The sequence below is a fragment of the Solea senegalensis genome, linkage group LG17, assembly GCF_019176455.1.
Source record: "Solea senegalensis isolate Sse05_10M linkage group LG17, IFAPA_SoseM_1, whole genome shotgun sequence".
NCBI lineage: Eukaryota > Metazoa > Chordata > Actinopteri > Pleuronectiformes > Soleidae > Solea > Solea senegalensis.
This window is the reverse complement of record NC_058037.1, coordinates 7,361,961-7,385,229: the sequence shown is the minus strand read 5'-3', so window position 1 is coordinate 7,385,229 and position 23,269 is coordinate 7,361,961. Positions and strand designations below refer to the sequence as shown.

General features: G+C 41.2%; 2 protein-coding genes across 4 annotated transcripts in view; both read right to left on the bottom strand.

The window, feature by feature from the left end:
* The window catches only part of evlb (Enah/Vasp-like b), a 40,244-nt gene extending 34,723 nt beyond the window's left edge, over nucleotides 1-5,521 (bottom strand). Inside the window, exon 1 of the mRNA XM_044048415.1 lies at nucleotides 5,378-5,521. Within this exon, the coding sequence (XP_043904350.1) occupies nucleotides 5,378-5,382 (5 nt within the window). The 5' untranslated portion in view covers nucleotides 5,383-5,521. The remainder of the gene's footprint in view (nucleotides 1-5,377) is intronic.
* Nucleotides 5,522-7,359: 1,838 nt separating this feature from the next.
* On the bottom strand, nucleotides 7,360-15,875 carry LOC122783649 (echinoderm microtubule-associated protein-like 1). Of its 3 annotated transcripts, none has more exons than XM_044048430.1 (7): nucleotides 15,615-15,875; nucleotides 11,365-11,562; nucleotides 10,450-10,579; nucleotides 9,578-9,679; nucleotides 8,901-8,932; nucleotides 8,764-8,790; nucleotides 7,360-8,533 (listed from the first exon to the last, which is right to left on the bottom strand). In XM_044048430.1, exons 1-7 carry the CDS (start codon nucleotides 15,772-15,774, stop codon nucleotides 8,253-8,255), a joined length of 930 nt encoding a protein of 309 aa, XP_043904365.1. In that variant the 5' UTR covers nucleotides 15,775-15,875; the 3' UTR covers nucleotides 7,360-8,252. The 3 variants fall into 3 exon arrangements, with proteins under 3 accessions (XP_043904365.1, XP_043904366.1, XP_043904367.1); XM_044048431.1 differs by having other exon boundaries at nucleotides 8,901-8,929; XM_044048432.1 differs by lacking the exon at nucleotides 15,615-15,875 and adding an exon at nucleotides 12,344-12,742.
* Nucleotides 15,876-23,269: the final 7,394 nt, after the last annotated feature.

The following is a 23,269-nucleotide window of genomic DNA, read 5'->3' as shown; positions in this document are numbered from 1 at the left end:
ACAGCGCTCACAGTTTTCATCCAAATGGCATCTTTTAGTCATGAAGATGTTGATTTAATTAGTACTTTATGTTAATGTAAGAAACTTGATAAATGCTGCTAAAACTACATTTTGCTTCCAAAAGACTTTTTTTTTTTTTCTTTTTTTAAACACAAAAAATAAATAAATAAATATATATATAAGCCCTTGGCTGCCCTGATTTCTAATAAACGGAATCAGTCAAGACAGTTAAGACATAGAAATGTACACAGAAAAAAACATAAGTGGATTTAAGGATCTTTCGTTCGAGGGGAATTATTCCATATTTTAAATTTTTCATCATTGCAGAGCTCTAGTTTAATATTTACTCTATTACAACACGAATCATGTTAAATTATTGATGATTATTGAATAAAATTGTCAACTAACTCAACTATGACTCCTCTTTTGAGTGTAAGGCCAGATGTAAACAGCCCATAATAACTGCCATAGACTGATTAAAGGGTCAGTTAACATTCTGTATCGGACTTTGTTTAGTTTCAGACAAAATGAAACAGTCTGCACTGTAGTCGACTCTGACAGCTGCTGTATTTGTGTTTGGAAACTACACTGATCACATTGTTGAGACTATAGGGATGGATATTGTTAGGATTCTACCAATTTCAATACTGCTTACCACTACTGATACTTATCAATACTTTCATTGAGACTTGTCTGGAATTTGATGGTAAGAACACCTGAACACGAGGGTGTGGTGAAAAGCTGCGAGGAAGAATGAACGACTAAATCTTCTAAAGCAGATTTTCATGTGTTTCATGTCATGTTTTAACAGACTCACATGTTGTGCTTGTCTGAGATTTCCTGGGATTATTTGGCGCGTACATTGAGATGACAAATAAACAAGCAGCAACACATTTTTACATTCAGGAGGTTGAACAGAGCATGTCTTTGTTCGCTAAAGACGTTTTCTAGATAGAGCAGTCAAACACGCCGCGCTGCCTCACACGTTGTGTGTTGTGTGTCTTTCATGGGACTGTGAGTGTGAGAAATAATGTAACATAACAACTTGAGACTCAACAAAGTCCTCGACCGTTAACACGCATGCTACCAAAACTCGAGGTTTGACCCTTTCACATACACAATGACTCAAAGATATTTAACATTTTTTTTAACACAGCAGTATGAGCTGTTCTCTCCAGCTATTTGGAGCCTTGTAACATTGAAAATTGACGATCAACTTAACTTTAGGCAGCGCAGGGGGGGTTTATGGTACGAGATGACTATATCCTTAATAAACTGTGGCTCAGAAATGAGTCAGAATTTCCAACATCTCTGCAACAGCACGTGAAAATACCTCATCGGTGAGGTTGTAAGTCGATGAGAAGAATGTAATAACGAGTGCACACCTGTGAAACTTCAAAGCACACAGCTGTTCTCTGAATAATACACAGCTTCTCCGGACTGTAACCTTCAGCATAAACCATGATGATATCCACTATTTATTTGAGGTCAAGCACCAGATGCATTGACTATTGCTTTTTTATTTATTTTAAAGCCTCTTCTTCTATTAAATGCACATACATTATGATCCTAAACTGAGTTCACAGTTCCTCTGTGTTCGCCCTCGCCCCCTGCACTATTAATGTTAGTATTCAAATGGGTCAGACTCGTCCCACCGACTTGCACTGTCAATATAGGCAGCAGCGGTGATGTTGGATCAATGGAGCCCACACAACGCTTTCAGGGCTCATAATGAAACAGTCCGGTCGAGGTGGCATTGGTGGGAGGCCACCATGGGACGAGCTTAAGCTGCAGGCAGCGCCACACATCAATCCTGCTGTCAAACTCCATCAGAGGGAGAGTGAGTCACAAACAAACACACAAAAAAGAAAAGAATTTAGTCACGTTCATGCCACACATTGCATCAGCTATAAACAACTCAGTCAAACTAGCATTTGTGCAGTCATTTGCAGCAATGCAATACTACATAATCTGCTGTATATCTGTATATTTTTTATTTTTATTTTTTTTCCACATCTTCTACATTTTTTATTATCTTTTATACTCTGTATAGATTTTAATTTGAGGTCTACTTTTATACTTTATATTTATATATATACTTAAGTTTGTGTTTCTGTCTCCTACAACTGACTCGTAGAACTCGCACAAGATTTCCAATGTGCCTGGACTGTCTGTTTAAGCACAAATGGCAAATAAAAACCTTGAACCTTGAACCTTGAACCACAAATGAGTTGTTTTTTGTTTGAAATATCAACTTTGGAAAGAATAAACAGTGGGTATAAGTAATGAATAACATCACTTTAGGAGAAGTCGGGGCAAAAAGTCAGCAGCATTTGTTCCCAGGGGACCATGAACACATTGGCTAAAGTTAATAAGCAATCTTTGTTAATCTTCCCGTTTCATTATGAGACTGTTGAGTTATCAGATCTGTACCACTTTAGGTCTGCATGTTGTAGTTTACAGCGTTCTGCACAAGAGCTGCCCTCATGTCAGAGCAGTAGGTTCAAAAACTATTTATCAATATGAAGGAGAGAGGGGAAGATGGTGGAGATGGAATCGGACAGGATAACATGTCCACAAGAGCAATGAGACAGACAGGCAGGCTCCGTCAAGTCCGAGAAACAGTCTGTCCAAAATAATCTCTGACAAGAATCAACAACCGTGGCTTCAATGTCCCAGGACTTTCCCCCTAAGGGCCGAGTCACCTACCGCCTCTCTCAGCCGGAGATAATTGAAACGGATAAAACTAATCCTGACAAATGAGAAACGGACATAGTCACATGCTGGTATTGACTCTGTCTGTCTGTCTCTGTCTCAATCTTCAAGGTCAAAAAAGACAAAATCAGAAACGGATTAGACATCAACATACTACATTTTTCTATACATACTTTCTAGGGTACCTGCTTTACAGCAACCCAAACAAACAAACCAGCCAGAGTGAGTGCATTTTGAAGTCGAAGCTTATTAAGGAAAAACAACATCCTTTCTGGTGTAATTCTTACACACTGGAACTTTAAAGTCAACAACCACATCAATACAAACGTTATGCTGATATTAAATCAAAATGAAAGTGATGACCTGTGTCTTTAAAAAAATACTTAAAGTCAAGTCTCTAGTTTCCTTGGCTTCATACTGCAGCAGTGTGTCTGACCTTGAATAATGTATGTGAGAAAAGCAGCTCACAGCACTGAGGTCAATGCTCATTAGATCGCAGCATAAAACATCAGTATGTGTCCACTGCTGCATACTACACGCACACACACGCACGCACACATACACACACACACACGACCTGACCACTGAGTGTCTAGTTTGAGCAGTAGGGGGCCGGTCAAGTGAAAGCAAATTCAGCTTTACGGGAAAAGAGTATCAAAATGATAATATTTATGATGAAATGTCACGAAATTTCAAAATAAAAGTGTTTGTTTTGATACGGAACGATAAATAGTTAATAGTTACTCAGCTACTGGACACACGGTGAACAGAGACACTTTACTTCCTGATTGTTCTGAACATTTTAAGTTGAAATAGAAACACTGAGAGCAGCACTGGCACAAACACACTGACAAGCAGAGACGCAATCTGTCACATGCAGCTGAGCATGAATGGCTTGTTGTGGTGACTCACACAGTCTATGTTGCCACCTACAGAGCACGTGTGTAAAGCACAGAGCGGCTCGTCTTAAATCACAGCTGTGCATTTAAGCAGCTTTCAGAAAAAAGAAATGAATATATATATATATATATATATATATATATATATATATATATATATATATATATTATATATAAGTCTATCAGCAGACAGCTGGTCAGGGTGGTCTACATCAAAACACACACTCTGCATGGATGTACCCTTTAGTTTGCCATTATTTAATGCAGTGGATCCATGCAGGATCAAGCTCATCTTGTGTTTGTTTTTTTTATTTTCTTTGCAATGCAAGAATAAAGATAAGTACAGTACATGCTAAGATTGAATGAGTTTTATCCCAAAAACACAAAAGGATAGTAAAGTTTATCAGACATAAATCTTCTGTCGCTCATCAATGCCATTCATAGGGAAACAGAGCAGTGGCCGACATCTGGACAAAATCGATTAGGTTTAATAAAATGAATAAACTAGAAAACATTAACTGACTTTAATGAAGCAAAACTGACAGCAACACCACAATTATTGCTTTTAAAGACGTGTATCTTATTTGTTTATCAGTGGAAATGAACTTTTATGCCCTAAATGGAAAAAACGTCATGAGGTATTTTGCCTAATTTGCCATTTATCAGGCTACGGTAGCTTACATGAGTGTAAAGAGCCTTGCTCAACGGCACATCACGTCATAGACAAATGTGTTGAAGCTGAATTTTATATATAAAATAACTGCCAGATATTGCAAGTTATTCTGGAAAAATGGGCAAAGATACTTTTAAGAAAAAAGTAAAAGAGTTAATAGTCAGAAAACAACAAATACAATACGAAACCCGTTATATCAAAAAATGATATGGTGACATAAATTGTAATCCCTGGTGTCACATCAGTATAAAACAGAGTAGAAAGGACAGAGGCAGCAGAGAGAAAAGCAGAACAGCAGGAAGGTGATAAAGTGATTAAACACTGACCAACAGAATCCACACACACACACACACACACACAGGTTTCTGTGCCAACAGCTCCCCCCTGTTTGTGGAGAGCCTGTGCCAATATCAGCTGCTGGAGCCCCGCCCACACTGTGTGGCAGCAGCATCCTGATTGGCTGCACCGCTGGAACCAGCCAGTAACACCTCACCTCATAGGCTCTTGCACTCAGCCAGTAACAGCCAGCGCTTGCGTCACTGACGCAGCTGCGTCTGGATGCTGTGGCAGTGAATACTCTCAGCTGATTGGCCCACAGTTGAGGTGTGTGTGCGCGCGTGCAAGGCCTCAGCATCATGGGTGTGCGCGCACATGGAGGTGTGTTGAAGTTTATATAAACACGTGTGCTGGTCACTTTATAAACGCAATGGCAGCATCTCTGCAGCAATTAAGCATCATCATCATCATCATGATATCAATTAAGTCTGGTTTCCGTGACAACGCCTCTCATCCTCTCTGCTGACAGCCTCCACGTGACAGAGCTGGAGTCAGAGACACTGTCCTGTCTGTCTGTGTTTGTGTGTGAGCATCACACCTTCACACACAACAGGTGACCGCTCCGTGGACGCGCGTGTTTCCTGTGACACATCACAGGCCTGTGATTGAAACTGCGTAAACACGTGAGCTAATCGGATGCTTTGGATTATCTCGATATATTCTTTAATATCCCAGATTAATACACAGTGTATCCACAGCAGTGCAGGATCAGGATTTTTTTTTTCCCAGCAGCAACGTCCGTGTTTGTGCTTACCTCATCTTCCCCTCCACCACGTCTCACCGGGATGAATAATGTTCTTGTCGCGTCAGTGCTGCTGTGTCTCCTCCGCTCCAGTTAAAAATAAACCAAAACGATCCAGTTCCAACAGAAGCAGCTGCAGCTGCAGCAGCTGCGGACGAGCTGCTGCTGCTGGGTGAGGCAGATGTTGGAGGCTGGAGAAGGCGACAGGGTGTGGAGAATTCTACACGGGTGTCCACAGTTTTCAGGTCTGTCCTCTCTCTCTCTCTCTCTCTCTCTCTCTCTCTCTCTATATATATATATATATATTTAAAAAAACAAAACAAAAAACAAAAGATAAACAAATAAACAAACGCTCTCCGGTGCTCGTCAGGCGGCTGCTGCTGCTTCTGGTGAGGCCATTTCAGAGAGAAGCACGCGGCTGTCCGAGGCACGAGGAGCCGCCGGGAGGAGGTGAGGAGGGAGCGTGCGACAGCTGCTGCTGCTGCTGCTGCTGAGGTGCCATCTTTTCCTTAATTCTGCCACTGGGAGGCTGGAGAGAGAGAGAGAGATGATGCACATTAGCGCCCCCAGTCTGGGGACACTGTCATGAATTGTGTTTGAATTTACTCCCTCATAACTATGCATATCATTGTTATACTATGTTCAAACATTGCAGGTTTAAAGCTGTTATTTTAAACATTTAATGCCTCTAAATTGTAACAGGTTTTCATCATCAGCAGCAGCAGGGGTCTGTTTTGCTTCATGCAATGCAGTGTTGTGATGTAACAAAATACAAATACTTTGTTACTGTACTTAAGTACAGAATTAATGTATTTGTACTTTACTTTATGATTTGTATTTCTAGCAACTTTTACTTTTACTCCACTACATTTCCTCTAACTATCTTTGTTACTTTGTAGTTATCTTTGTCGTTACTACCAAATAATAATCAGAAGTTTTCACCCATTGAAATGCTGCAACATGGGGTTAAGTGTCTTGCTCAAGGACACACATATAGACTAGCAGAGCCTGGAATTGAACCCACACTTTTACTTCTAAGTACATTTTATATCAGAAAATTACTTTGATCCTTAAGTAAAGTAAATGTACTTATATACATGTGGTTCTGCTATAAAAAACATGGTTTAAGTATATATCTATACATATATATATATACATATATATAAGTACATATACTTTAAGACTTTTACTTCAGCAATATTATAAAAAATGGAATTCAACTTCTACCTTTTTTTGAGAGAATATATTCATTGAGGTGTATCTGTTACATAGATGGAGATAAAACATAAATGATGTTTTATCTCCACACGAGGGCGCTGCGGCTGAGTAAACATACAGTACTCACTTCATGCATTTGTACAAACAATGCAGTTCCTTTATCAGTGTTTGGAAGTGTGTGATACATTGACAGGGGGAAATATTTTCAGATGAAACCTTTAAAATTGTTACACAGAATATAGGTGTAGATTTTTACCCTTGAGCTGTGCCTGGAATACTCTTGATATACTAGTAATGTCCAAAAAAGCTCCAAAAAAAACCTCTTTTCACTCACTGTGAAACACCAACTAACAACAACACCAGAAGCTGCTCCTAAAATGTGGAAACCTCAGAAAGCATACGTCACCAAAGCACCTTCATGAGCAGCTTCACTCAGCTCTTCTGAACATCATCTCGTGGAGTTTTACTCACCAGCACCAGTGGAAAACAAACCGCTCACAGCTCCAGGATTTGCCAGCACTTTTTTGGCTCTCTGTGGCGCTGAAAAGGTCGTGGCACATGATATGATTGTCAGCAGTTTCCAGCTCATCAAAGTGTTCATTGTCCTTAAAGAGTCCTGCAGTCCCTGTTCCCGTCATCAGAGAAGTGCTTCGCCGTCTGATTTTTGGCCAATTGGTTGCAGTCGTGCCAGAACTTGGTTTAACTTCTGCCAAGTTATAACCACACACTGTACACACACACACACACACACACAACCTCACCATAAAAACAAGTGATCAGAACACAAGTTGTTTATTGTTTTTTTTCGCCCCCAACTACTGGCATCTACTACAAAAACTTGAACCATCACAGCAAACAGATCTGGAGACACGCACACACACACACACACACACACCCACATCAAACACGTTTCCCTCACACATCACTACAGTCTACTACACATCCACACACACACACACACACAGTCAGCCTGTTTACAGCGAACACAGGCATTCACTGAAACAAGATGCAAGTACTAGCATGTGAGAAAAGGATCTATGTGGTCTAAAAAAAACTCATAAAGGTCCAGTGAGTGAGAATTAGTGACATCTAATGGTCAGACTGCAGACTGCAACAAATACAGGACTCATGTGCTCACGCCTCTCTTTCTCCAGCACGTCAGGGAACTACGGTGGCCTTTACATACCAATAAGTATGTGGTTCTGCTGTAAAAAACATGGTTTAAGTACAAACAAAAGGTTTATTCTAAGGCTATGAAAAAAGTATACATTAATACAAATACATGTAGAATAGTAAATTCAATTTCAGTCAAAAAAAAACATCCTAAATGGTACACACTGGACCTTTAAAGCTTTCACACTATTCCTCAAATAAATATTTATAAAAAATATATGAATGCCATAAAACACTGGACTTATTTTTTCTTTTAAAAATGGAAGTGCTTTGAAATGTTGTAAGTGCTCATGTTTGTACCCAAACACAACAAAGTCAGAGTGACCCCTAGAGGAAAAACAACAACAGTCCCTGCAGTGAGAGAGGCAGCTCCTTCATCACTGACTTCAACGCAGAGCCTTGTTTATTCAACAGTGGAATAAATGATGCATTTGCAGCTTTGTTTCACTTTAGTTTGGGTTCACAAACTCTGTGTCGGGGGCAAATCTGTGTTTACTTAGTAACAAATCTGAAAGTAGTGGCTGGGCGACTTGATGGGGCTCCTGTAGCTGGACGTTTCCTGCTGTGTGGAGTGACTGTGGGTGGATTTCTTCAGGTTCAAGGTCAAGGACGGTGGTGACCTCCTCGTCTCCTTCTTGCTCAGTTTCTCCTTCACCTGTGCGGCGGTGTTGGTAGCGGCTGCTGGGCGGCTGTTTGCCGGCACCGCCGACGTGGATTTGGCGGTCTCAGAAGACCCAGTCTTTCTTGCTTGGGGGCTCAGATAGATCTGCATAGTCACTAAGTGAAGTGGTGAAATGAGGTGAGGAGGATGAGTGAACAGACGAAGAGGAGTTTGTGTGGACATGTGAAGAAGGAGCGGGGGGTGCAGGGAGGGTGAGGGGGGAGGGCAGACACGCAAATAATGGTGAGATGTGAAATCAAAGAGGAACGAGTGTAAAATAATGGATCTCGATGTCACGTGACGTCATGAGTTATGTATTTGCTGTGTCGCCAGGGGCGACGCCTACCTTTGCAGTGTGTCACACGCCTTGACCCTAGTCCCAAAAAACAGAGACGTTAGATTATTTTACATGAAGTAGTTTTATCCCGTCACTTATGTATAGTATAGTATCTTTAATAAAGGCCTGGACCGCAGCTCTCTTACCTGCACTTCCTGCAGCCTCCTTGGACTTGCTGCTGTTATAATAAGAAAGAGAGGAGATGTAGGGATGCAGACAGTAAGAGGGAAAGTCAGTTTCAATTACTTATTATACTTATTATTTTGTTCACATCACCCACATGATGTGGCACACATACAGTACATATATCACATATATCACAACCCAACTCTGTTTTCATTCGGTTATTCAGCCATTCATTTTGGGGATTTTCGTTTACACTGTGACACTATATTCTATATGGATTGAAAGGCGGGTCCTCAGTGATCCAATCACATGCAGACTTCGTTAAGAAGTACTGTTCACACCTGGTATTAAAATGTGTCTCCTGTGTCCACGTGTGATCAGATCTTGCCTCCCCCGCGCCCTATGTTTAAATACACGTGAAATCAGTGTTAATACTGTGGTGGTGGAGGCAGCCTCCAGTGTGTCCTGAGGATGGATTTTATTTATGCAGCTTAGGAATATAACCACACATGTCCTCAAACCACCTCCACATGTGATCAGATCTGAGCACGCATTCAGTGTTCAGACCTGTACTAAGTGTGATCTGCACATGATCAGATGTTAATACCAGGTCTGAACAGGGTCTATCAGGCACAATTGACTGATAATGTATATAGGGATAATGGGGAGGGTTATAAACGCAGGATCAGCCTCTCACCCTTCGTGGGCTTTTTTACACGTGGATGCTGCAGATGTGGGTCGTGTCTTGGCAGTTTTACATGCACTGTCCTTCACACTGCCTGCTGGACTCCTCACACCACTGCAAGGAAAAAGAAAACAAGTACTGCATGATCATTGAGTCAACAAGGGACACTTCAGTCTAACAATGAAAGGGCAATGTTAAGTGAATGGAGGTTCACTGTGTCCCGCTGATGCAGCAGCAGCAGCAGCAGCAACTGCTGCAGGATTAGCACACGCACGGAGCAAAGATGAAACCTATCATACTTTCTGACTAATGTGATCTAATGGCGGTGTCATTTGAAAGGTAATTGGGAGGAAGGGATGTGCCCAAAACGCTCCGCTGCTTTATCGCTTTGAAATAAAGACGAGTATCGGAATAATTATCCAGAATCCACGTGCAGTGTGTCTTGGATAATGGGGGGTGTCTGCACATGAGGGGATGGTGAGAGGGAGAGCCTGTGAGCTGCTTCATTAAGATGTGTGCGGCAGGTCTGTCATGTGGCCTTGATGTGTCAGAGATGACAGGAGTGCAACCATCTTTTCACTGTTTAACACCAATGTTGACTAACTGACCGTGTATCAGTTGTCTGAATAAACAAAGTGCATCATTAAATCAGATTTGGTTTCCATTTGTCTGTGCACACAATAGAAGTGTGAGATAGAAAAGAGACTCATTTCTGAGATGTATTTAAACACGCAGCTGCATGACCGACGTCCCAATTACATAAGGTCTAGGTCGAGTGCATGTTCTGTGTTTGTGTAGTTAAATAAAAGGAAATGGACATTTGTAAATATGATGTTATATTGTGTGTGACTGAGACTGTCCCATGAGATCTCTCAGTGATGTACCTGCGAGGTGGTACCGGGCTGTAGTTCCTGGCTGTAGGGCTGGAGGGCAGTGTGGTGCTCTTCTTCAGGGAGGCAGAGCTGTGGGTCACCATGGGCGGTCTAGAGGGCAGAGCCAGAGATACTGGCCTGGCTGTGGGAACACACACACATATTGACAGATGTGTTTGTGTATATAGTGTAAAGGGATATAAACACATGGTTTATTCAGATCAGAGTCATTTACTTTAGCTCGGTTTGGGGTGAGTGTTTGTTTCCTGCACAAATAAATCATCCAATATTTGGAATTGAACTATGTACATATTTCATTACATGCATTCTATATGTGGCATGCGTCAGTGGTCATGTAAAATGTACATTTTGTGGATTTGTCCAGATATATACAGTATATATTGTATTTTTATGTGCAATGGAGCAAAACTCCCATGATTCGTTGTTATTACTGTAACATAAACAATAAGATTGATGAAACAATATTGGGCTCAAAATGAAGAAGACTGTTTGTTGCAGAATTATGACAAAGTATTTTTCAACACCATGCACTTTCACCATTAATCATTTCTTGGTTTTTTTATTTGCTTTAAATGGATCATATATATCAATAAATAATATACATGCATTTCCAAGTACATTATATAAATATGCACTGGTGATGAAACACTGACAAGTATAGTACATATGTGGCTATTCAATATTGCTGATTAATTGCGCACAGTCAGGTTCTAGACGCGTGTGTAAGACAACAATCAAGCATTTCTCCAATAAAGATGTCAAAAGCATCAATGACCCATAAAATAACAATATTCTTTTCGATATAGATAAAGTGCAAGTCTACCAAATAAAAGCCGCTGTGTTCTTATCGCCATTATGTCACATCTGCAAACACAAAGATGTGGATAATGAAAACAAGCCACTCACCTTTAGCGCCGGGTGCTTTCCTGGCAGCAGCAGAGGCAGAAGCTGCCTGGTGCTCCTCAGAGATGTTGAGTCTCTTGAGGACATCAGCCAGAGCCATCTTCAACAGCTGGATTTCATCCTCCTGCATCTGCATCCTCTGCTCCAGGTAGGTCAGCCGGTCAGCCACATCCAGACCACTGGCTAGTGAACTGTGGTCATCTGAAGGAGGAACAGAGGACAACAGCATGTGTTGTTAGGATAGACCTGGAAGTGTTCAAACAATGGATGTAAATGCATAGATTATCACCTGAAAACAGGCTCCTATTGGATAAAACTACATGTCAATCACATTATTTCCCCCCGTTTAGAAGACAATAGACGATAAAGTATGGTACATACATATGTGTGGACACTATATTGAATATGCTGCTACTTTCCGGGTTGGTCTCATCCAGCAAACCAGAAGACTGTGTCCTCTTTTTTATTATCTATGTTCTGTGGTTTAAACCAAGACAGAGATTACGTTGCGTTTTGTTTACATGACATGACACAAATAATGACAACACTGCAGAGTGACACTGTCAAAAAGACACAAGTCAGACAACTGATGCTTTAGAGGCTGACGGTTATGACACACACACACACACACACACACACACACAAGCACGCACAGAGGGACACACACACACACACACACACCACACATAGTGAGGGAACAAAGCCAAGAAAGAAATGAATGTGCGAGTGACGCATGGTGAAACCACACCACAGTTTGGTGAGAGAACATCCTGAGCATGGAACAAATAAATACTCCCCCTAAGCTCACAAGAAACTGGAACTGTAAAAAAAAAACTGTAAAAATGTTTCTACATTTACAATAAAATGAGAGCAAAACACTTTAGCGAGGACACTATTGTTTTACTGATGCAAAACTGCTTCAGCTGTTACACCAACACACTGTGTGGACACACTGTCCTTCAGCTGTAACAGAGGTGAATACCGTGGGAGACAGTGGACACAGACGAGGACGTCTTCCTCCTCTTCCTCTCCTCCCTCGAACACACTCCCTCACTCCTCTTTCCTCCTCTCATACATGCTGGTTCTCCCTCCATCTGGCTGTGATCCACTGGTTGGTGTCCACTAAGATCTCATCTCCTCACACACACACACACACTAACAGACGAGCCTCACTGGTGTTTTGTCCATCTCTGTTTACAGCGTCCAGTCATGTGCAGCCGGGGATGAGGTGACTGATGTTTTCATCCTCTCACATTTCCTCACTGATCGCCTGCCTGATGCATTGTGGGACACAGAGAAGTGTGTGACAGAGCTTTAAGTCCTTTTTTGCTCAGGGTGTGTTTGTGTCATGTATGAAGGTGGGGGGACGGGGGGCGGAGTCAATTCAGCCTAAATTGTCTGTGCACATATGTGTGTGTGTGTACTGGTATGTGTCACCTCTTTAGGACTAGTAGTCCTCATAAAGACCAAAACCTGGTCCTAATGATGCAGAACTTCATTTTTGAGGAACTATAGGTTAACGTTAGAGTTTAGGAATTAACTAGTTATAGTTAACTTCAGGGATATGGCTTTGATCAACGCAGAGTCCTTGAAAGGATAGCTGTATGAGTCCGAGTGTGTGGGTCAGAGGGTGGGTGGGATTGTGTGCGAAATACCAGAATACAATGATAATCCCTCAGATTGAGCCTCTCCGACCCCGCCCACACACATAAACCCCATGTCAAAGTGAGCCGCACAGAGGAAGCAGCAGTAATAAAGCTAAAAACAAGGCCTGTCCCTGTGATGTGCCGCTGTAAACATCCTCTTCAGCCCCAGAGACACTGGACTATGTGTGTGTATGTATATATATATATATATATATATATATATATATATATATATATATATATATACATATATATACATATATACATATATATACATATATATACATGCCCTTTTACATCATAAATGGTCTTGAGTGTCTATACTCATTTTACAGCTTTTAAACGTGCTGTAAAATGAGTGTTCTCCAGTGTGACAATCGATTTTGTTCCCCTGTCCACCCCTTTGTGCTGTAAATCTCTTCAGATACGCGTAATTTCCTCCTGACAGTGATGATGCTGATGATGATGCTGATGATGATGCTGATGATGATGCTGTCGGCAAAGACTCTCAGCATAATGAATCAAGCACACAATCAGCTTTAATCTGCCTCTGCTGGAGAGTTGTGTGACTGTGTTGGCCTGTGATTTCCTGCGTGGCTCATCTTGTCCTGGACGTGACATCATCCTCGTGCCATCTCCATACACCCCCCCATATGGGATTGGGATTAGAATAGCACATAATCCCAGTGCTGTAAAAGGGAATTAGCAGCCCACAGCTCAATCACTGCACTCACTCTGCGATACAAAGGGAGGTCATGCAATGTAAACACACACACAAACAAACACACACTCATCGAGTCTATTTAAACTGCCTGTGACTCATATACACACACACACACACACACACAGAGTCAGGACGGTGATAACAGACTCTCAAATCACACACCTTTTTAACATCTTTGCTAAATTAAACAACATGAAGGCATAACTGCTGTGCAGAAAGAGTCGGTGGATGTTTTAATCTCTGCTCACAGATGGTGTTTCGTGAATGAAGATGCAGCATCTGTCTGCTCATATCAGCGCCGTGCAAAGCTGACACACACACACACACACACACAGGCCACATGTGCACGAGCAAGCCTTCGCTTATTAGACCACTGATATGAACATCCCTGAGGGGATACGGCGTTTCCCAAATCTCCTCAGCCACATTCCACAACACTCACATGACTGTGTGGCGTCATGTGAGACACTGTGGACAGGTATGCAAGGCTGCCGTTTAATTTAACTTGTGTGCGCAACAAAAAAAAAAAGATGCAGGCGCCTTGAAGCGACACGTGTTAGTAATTCACAAACGGAGACAGATGGATTTTCACGGCAGCGTGTTTTTGAAGGGCTTTCGTGGTCAATTACAAATGTATTCTTGCCACAAATGACCAGTGCAAGGTTTCTGTGAGGTGTGTTCTGTGGTAACGTTACCCACAGGTTCATTTATTGATATAAAAGTGTCATAGAACCTGTAACACCTGTAATTTGAGTCTAAGAGTCAACTGGGGGGGGACACAGATTTTCAACTCTTTGACATTAACAGTGAAGTTAAATGGAAGGGAATTCAGCCATCGTTCATTTGGTTATATGTCCTGACTGTGACCTCACAAGAACTCTGTTCAAACCTGTTCAAATCATCACATAAACACTGCGCTTACTGTCCTGTATGTCTGCCCAGTCTTTGATAATAACAAGAAGCAACAACGTCTTCTTGTCATTAGGGGCCACTTGTTGCAGCTGGTCGTCACTTTGTGTTTTTACTGCACATTCTCTGACAAATTCAACGTTTCAATATGCAGCCCTTTCACTTCTTTGAGCACCACTCTGCAAATCATGCAAAACTGTTTTCACAGCTATACCTTTGCCAATGTGTGTGTGTGTGTGTGCGCTGAATTAGAAAAAGCTCTTTTAAATATAAATATAGCGAGGCAAGCAAAAAAATTGGCAACAATCAAATAAAAACGAATCTTTCTACATAAACACCACAAACAAGAGCACATTACATTACAGTATAGAAACAAAATGTAATAGTTTGTTTGTAAATATTGTAATAGGGAAGTAATAATACCATAATACCATCCAATTTCTAGCTCAGTAATAACAATGTTAACATAATGGTAATAAGGAGGTACCTTAATTACATGGAGAAGTGCTGCGTTCTGTTCCATGTGCCCGTACTGAACTGGGTAAAAGGGTTTTTGTCCAATTCTGCACGTTTTGCATGGAATATGTTGCAGAAAGACTGGAATCTAACTGAGTTCATTTCACTGAACGCTTTCAAATCCAAACTAAGAGTTCTGAGAGGCCGACTTCATCATGTGCTTGTAAATGTTCTCTGGATTCTATTTTATTTGTTTTCTGCTTGTGTTTTAACTGTGTAAATATGTAACTGTTGAGTGTTTCATACAAAACTGACAAATACATATTATTAAGTGAAAGTTTTCTTTGACACACATCTTTCAGTTGATTACGATAGAAATAACCATTCAATTCATTACCACATCAAAATAATGGGACCTATTACAAGTGTATTGTTACTGTCCTGTGTAATGTAAAGTGTTTTGGTGTGTCATGTGGATGAGCTGTCAGTTTAGCATCGACTGTCACTCACACTTGTACCTGTCATGAAGTCGGTGTCCGGTGCCAGCAGTGAGTCGCTGTGGTAGCTCTCCTTCAGTGAGGGCCTCCTCGGCAGGCAGTGGGTCGTCTCCTCCATCCCCAGTCCCTGGTCCACCAGCTCGTCCATGTGCGTGTCCTCCTGTGCTGTGTCAGCTGCCATGGTCCTGACAGACTCTGTCCGAGTGATCCTCTGCACGCCTGCTGAGTCTGGTCCGCTTCACTGCTGAGATAATTCACCTCCACTAAACCACCTCTTGTTTTTTTTTTCTCCCTCTCCCTCTCTCTCTCTCTCTCCCCCCCGCTGTCCTGGTCTGGTAGGGTGATGTCACTCAGAGGACAGATTAAAGACCGGCTAAGCCATCTGAAGCCCAAGGAAGGACAAGACTGCAGGACAGAAGGAGTCTGTGGCGAGGGTGTGTTTGTGTGCGTCTCGTACACATGGATGGATCAGAAGGAAACGAGCCCATCAGCACAAACCGGTTTAAAGCCTTTGAGTCTGAAACAACAGCAAACAATTCAATAATTGTTGTTCTTTTATGGTGTCGTTTTGTCTTCCTTTTGGACATGTTATGGCTTTCTGTGATTGTTTTGTGTCAGACATTTTAATTCTCCTTTTGTCCCTCTTTGTACCTCTGCAAATGAGATTGTGTTTTCAGTGCCGTTTGTCTGCCTATTGGCAGGATTACTCCAAAAATACTGAACCAATTTCCATGAAATTATGTGGAGGGGTGCGTGAGCCAAGGAAGAATCCATTACATTTTTGTAGCAGGGGGTTCGATATCAGACTTACAAAACTGGGTGTTTTAACTAGAAGTTAGGGGCCTCTTTCTTTTTTTATGTGCGCTTATTTTGGTACGTGTGTGTCTCCTACTGGTATTTTTGTGTATTTAATCATTTCTTTCAGTCTCATTGTGATCATTTTTGTGTGTTTGTTTTGTACATCTCTGCGGTCATTGGTGCTTCTCTTGTGGTGGTTCAAATAAATCAACATTCACTTCATACTGAGGGTCAGAAGGTCAGTGTGTCTTCAATCAACATGCAGACACAATGGAATGGAAAGTTTTGGTCCCCATTAGGAATATTGGTCCTGAAAATGTCAATATTAATACCATAAAAAGGATAACAGGTATAACCCAACTGATAAATAGATAATACATACACTTAATACAGCAATCCTAATAAGAAAACAGCAGAAAATAATCAGCAGAATTGCTGTTGTTGTTTTTATAATCCGTTTCTCTTTCACAAAGGGTCAGGAAAGCCTCAGACGGGGAAAACACTTTCACATTAAAGACCTCAAAATAACTTCCTGAAAGATAAGTTGCATAACAACCAAGCAGCAAACGAGCAGCGACTGCTCCGAGGAGGAAAGCAATGAGTAACAATTACTGACCTGTGTGCTTAGAAAACACACTCCTGCCTAAAGAGTGCGACCGTGCAATTTGCTGTTGCAGCCAAGCACACAATTACCCCCCAAAAGAGCTTACATCAGGCTACCATGTGGTGCGTCCAGCCCTGATGTACTGTAAGGATGATGAGATTCAGAGATTAGGGAGCAGAACTTGATTAATTACAGTCATCAGGAGGACAATAAGCCGGACGTGGTAATTAGACCAACAGAAGAAGAGAAAGACAACAGCGGCAGATGAAAAGCCAGTTAGACGATTGTGTCGGGGTCTCCCACAGTGTAAGCCAGGTTTCTATCTATTCTGCAGTCGCTGCACTGTTTCCGTCTCCAGCAGATGCTTCCCTCTGCTGATCTGTCGAGTCAAAGCCTTCTCGCCACATAGAGGAACTCCATTTTTCCCCCTCACGGTATAAAACGAAAATTGCTTTCTCACTATTGCCTACATTCGTTCTCCTGACATTTCACAACTCCGACGTTCAAGTAAAAGACGGTAAATCATGGTTAAACCACAGCTGCTGATCATAGTGTGCAGGAAACATACTCATTCTCATGTCTGTGTGGAAGTAGATGGTTTATATGTAAATAAAAAAAAAAACATCTCGTACATATTCCAGTGACATTCAGTACACTAACATATGATTCTGATGACACTACTTTATTACAACATGACGCAATAAAACATATAACCACAATGATGAATTTTGCTTGTTGCTTTTAAATAAATTTTTTGGGGGAATTTTACTTGCTTTTACAATTAATGATGAGGACAGAGGACAGGTGAATTGGCGCTAATTAACGTCCCTGAGATAGTGAGAGAGGTGAAGCATTTGTGACCTTTGACCCATGTTGCCTGATACATTATGTGTTGGCATGTTTTATTTTGTCGGCACTTTAATTTGTAGTAATTAAAAACAATGCATGTGAGATTTGTGTTCCTCGTCCTTTGTGCACGGCCCCAGAATGAAACCTCAACCATGTTACAAAAGTAACTGTTACTCCGAGTACATTTTAAACAAGTTACTTTTATTACTTAAACTTGAGTACATTTTTAGACCAGTACTTTTACTTGTACGCGAGTGAAATCTTATCAAAATAGTCGTACTTTAACTTGCATTAAGTCTCTGCATATATGGATTTTAAGATGTTCTTTTGCTTTAAGGTCAACTAATAATCTTGTGGCTGCCTTTACACCTGTGGAACATATACTGAGGTCCAGTGGTGTATGGCATGTGTGTGCATGCTCGACATTCCTGCTGCTCTGAAGCCTGAACTTGGGATAAAGTCCACAGACAGATAACGTCTGTGCTGACAGGAAACATCAGCAGAGGGAAACGCTGGTGTGGAGCAGGACTGTGTTAACATCTACATCCTGTCAAACAAACGTTAGCAGACACACGGCTTCATGTGTATGTGGGTCACGCAGTGTCTGACCCTGACCTCTGCTCTGCCTACAGCTGACTCACTACTGACCTCCTGTGGAAGTTGTCTTGCATAACAACTGGTTACTTGAGGAAGTTCACCCGACTTCCTGAACTTGAACACATGCAGAGAAAAACTGAGCATCGTGTTGATAAGAAAGATTGGTGATACAGTCACTGATGTTGGAAGAGTCTCTGGAAAAAAAACAACCTGTTGGAGGGAATTCAAGGTTTTGAGATGGAACAAGCACATAGGTTACTTAAACATACATTTTTTTACAAGTTTGAAGAAAACACAGACGCAATTTTCACAAAGGACTTAGATTTTATAAATATTCTTTCAATGGAACATTAAATCAGTAGGGATGTTATCATAATAGTTCTTCAAAAAAAACAACCAAAAAACAAAATCCAAGCGATTTTCAAAGAGCGTAACAAAGTGACGATAATCTGATACACACATTGCTTCTCTACTCCAAAAATATCTAGACTCTTTACTCTATATATCCTCAGGTTTTTCCAAATATATCAAAATATATGTCGACAACAAGCGTCAATAACAGACCACACAAAAAGCAGAATCTCATGAGATGGTCGGGTGCGTTTGTTTTGACTGAGCGTACACACACTTCCTGTGTAGCACTCAAGTGTTTGACCTCTGCCTCTATACATACACAGACCCTACCGTCTCCTAAGTGCTGGCCATGCCCAGTTGTCATGGTAACTAAGGATGCAACTATGTCCATGCAAAGCTGCTAGGAAATCAAGTTACATTCAGTCTCGTCCGTGCTTTTCGCAGGACTGACTCTGGGGAGGATGAAGCTCTCACGACCTCCTCTTCCAGGAAGTTCTCTCTCAGTAACCAAAAGATTTAAAAGAAAAGAAAGAAAAAAAAAGCAAGGCCATACGATGAGTAAAGGAATCTGCTGAACAGAACTGAGACGTGGCCATGAGACACACAAAGGATTCCTGCCCTCTACGGGTCAAAGACCGTCAATGCACATCTGGAAGAGAGGCAGCAAGTGGCCGGCTGACGAGGATGGTGTGAGGAGCATCTCAGTAAACCATTTAAATTCATACATTTCCTCTCAGCTCACTGACCAACCTTCTTTTATGGCTCAGATAAGGAAATTAGGTGGAGGTGAGGAAGGGTGTAAACAATTTTGTTAAAAAAAAAAAAAGTAATTTAAAAGTACTTCTCTAGGAATATCCATGTTTTGTTTGGACCCTAAATAAAGGCAATTGTGCCCAAGAAATAATTACAATAAATAAATAAATACAATTATATACATGCCCCAACCTCGCTAGTAATATTGAAACAGTTTAAAAAAAAAAAGACATTTAACTGTCTAATTTTTATATTTTATCCATTTTTATAAGGCCCAATTTCCAATTTAAAGTGTGTACTAATTCCCTCACAAGAAAATTTGAGTAGTAGTTTCTGTGAACTTAAGCCCCTGTGTACACCACTGCAGTCCATCGCTCCTGACAGATGATGGGGCGGAATTTAGTGACGGTAAACTGGTCTTAGATCAACGCCTGAGACGATCTTCTACCTGGAGATCGGAGGACGCGTGCCGCCGCCGCCGCCTCAGAGCAGCTCTGTCTCCACTAACCACTACTAACAAATCGATATAAGCTCTGGTGACCACACTGCCATTCTCCCAAATGTCACACTTCAGGTCAGTCAGGTTTGAGCAGCAGAGCTCAGAGTCCTGCAGGTCTCAGGTCAGCGAGATCTGATCAAATGTGAGGGTTCATGTCTGTGACGTCAGCTCTGCCTGGGTGTGACAGACGCATATAAACAATAATATAAAGTCAACAACATTTACATCTTTGTCAAACAACCACCGCCACTCAGTCATCTCATCTCTACACGCACATAAATTACAAATAAAAAAAAAAGAAATCATCTCAATCCTGGCGAACAAAGATATAACTCATCATTTCGACACAGTATTTCCAAATAAGTTAATTTGAAACCATAATATATTGTACTGTTTACTCCATTTAAATATCTTGCTCTTATTTTAAATAGAATTATTACAGATCTTGCAAAAATACTACACTGTGCATTGGCTTGTTTTTAGAGTGCCCGGTGCTTCCTGGGTTCAGATATGTACACTTCAAAAGAAAGTTTGATGGCATCAACTCCCTTCACTCTTTCATTTGGTCAAATCTCAATGAAATCCCTGTGATTCATTCTTTTCTTTTTTTAAATGAATAGTAATAATAGTAATAATAATAGTGTAATAATGCATATTCCTTTTTCGTGAATTGTTAACCTCTTTTTCCAAAAATATTAAGTCTAAAAATATATTGCATATGCCATCTTAGGAAATCCACATAATAAAATATTCTTAACAAGGAGAAATTGTAAAGTAGGAGAATATATATTAATTCTTCGAAGAATCTGGGTGTTAATAGAAATTAAACTAACGAGCAGGAGGATTTGAGGATTTTTCTTTTTGTTCCGTTCTGTTTGCTGCTCAAATAGAGAGGGAAAAGTTAGAGATGGCTTTAGATCGGGGGCGTTTGCTGTGTAGGAAAGCAATCGGGTACTCTTTATAATTTTGGTAACACTTTACATTACAGTTAACAATGAATAGTGTGGTGACAACTTTGTAATAGAGACTTAATATCTTATATAACCATGTGACATGTGGTTATTACAAGTAGTAGATAGTATAACCATAATATTACAAAACTCTTACCACACTACTACTATATTCTTACTGTACTGTAATAAAAAGCGTTACCATGTTTCTTTTTCTAAAAAGGTACACACACTCTGACACTGCTAGTCTTCTGAGTGACAGTACAAACACTTGCAGGATAAAAGGCAATGATAGAGTTGGGTTTGAAAGCTGCCACAACTCAATTATTAATCATAATCATAATAATAATAATAACAATAATAATAATCAACCCCCACCCTCGCTCTCACCCGCCCTGCAAACCAAACGCACGTCTAACACGGTGCTAAGTTTGTCCACGCGGGGACTCAGGCTTCATTGCGACGCCTCTCTGAAAAAACCTAAAATAAAAGAATCACATCGACCATGTGAATACATACTACATACTTACATTATATGTTGTATATTTATATAAATATGTCAGAGCTGATTGAGAAATCAAACGGAATGACTGGTAATAAACATACTGTATACTGTATGCGTATACTGTATAGATTCAACAGGTTGTGCATAAAGTAACTGAACACACGGGCAAACTCAGACATCCACAGTTTGCACTGACAAAAAGCAGCCATGACATCGTTACTGTTTCCTTCTCTACAACACGCACGCACACGCACACGCACACGCACACACACACACATAAATGATAAACACTATGTTCCCCCGGGACAATATTAGTAGGAAGAAAAGAAAAATATCTGTGGTTATCGAGGAATGGATTAGTGCAATATAATAAGGGAACCATGGCCACCAAGATGCAGAAGTGTGAGTAGGGGGGGAGGAGGAGGAGGAGGAGGAGGTGGAGACAGGGACTGTGGCTTGTGTGACATCCTTTGGTTTGTCTTTGGGGTAAGAAAAAAAACAACTCAGCGTGGGTGTCGAGTTAGAACGGGTAGAAGAGACATTTCCCACATGTGGTGGCACTTCAGGATGCAAGGTGAGCAGCTCGAGCAAAGCAGGTCAACGACGTTAAGAAGCACTCCGTGTTTGTAACCAGTGTAGCGCTGCAACCATCCATTCATCATTTGCGACTCATTTTTGAAGCAAAACTATTAATAAAAGATGTGAAAAGTTGATGTTTTTCCTGTTTTTACCTCATAGTAAAAAAACTAAACACCTTTGGGTTTTTGAACAAGACACTTTGGGTTGTCGGGAATTATAATAACAACCATTTTTCATTATGCTGTGACATTTTTATTTCTTTTTTTAATCAACAACGCCGTGACACGGCGATGAATATATTCATTAGTTGCAGCCCTACACCGGTGCATTTCCGATGCTCCTCACAGCTGTCAGTTGATCGGTAAACTAAATCCTATTTCTTGGGGCAACAGTGAATCCATTCAACCTCCTCGTCAAATGTGGTGGGACTAGCTGCCTAAAGTTCTACCTGCAAGTCATAAGGCAAATCACAGGGAACAACAAAGGTGAAAAAAACAACAACAACAAAACCACTGAACAATGTCCCTCCTCTTGATGAGCCTAAGGAGCGCCTCCACTCTTCAGTGAGGGCTCTCTCCACTGGAGCCTTAAAAGAGCATCTTTTGAAAAAAGGTCCTGTGGGGATTTCTGTGTGTTCTTATAATGAGTTTAGAGCCATTTTTAGTGTCCTAACCCCAAAGTTGAAGATGCCCTGATCGAGAGTAGAGTCTGGTGAGGAGAGAGGCCTCTCTCACCGTCAGGTACAGTAATTTTAGGTAGCGCAGAGCATCTCTGAAGATGTCAGTGTCCGTGTGCTGTGGCACACAGGAGAGAGGAAGCGGGGCGACGTAGCCGCGCTTCCTCTAAAGCTGCTTGTTTGGTTTGATTGCCTGAAAGCCTCCTAATAAAAAAACAAAAAAAACATCACACATACGTCACAGTTATCCATTGATCTGTACTGACAATACTCACTCTTACACACGCACGCACGCTCACACTCAAATCAGGGCAAATGAGATGACACTCTCCATTAGCTGCTCGGACAAGACAGCGCAAGTTGGTCGTCCCCTGGAAGCACCTTAGCAACAGACCATCCTTGAGCCACTGGCTTAAAAAGCGAACAAACACGACTGTTGTGCTAAGATGCTTAGGGGGAAACATGGTCCTGACAGCAGCCAAGTTCAGACTGGTGTTCAGCATTCCATGCAG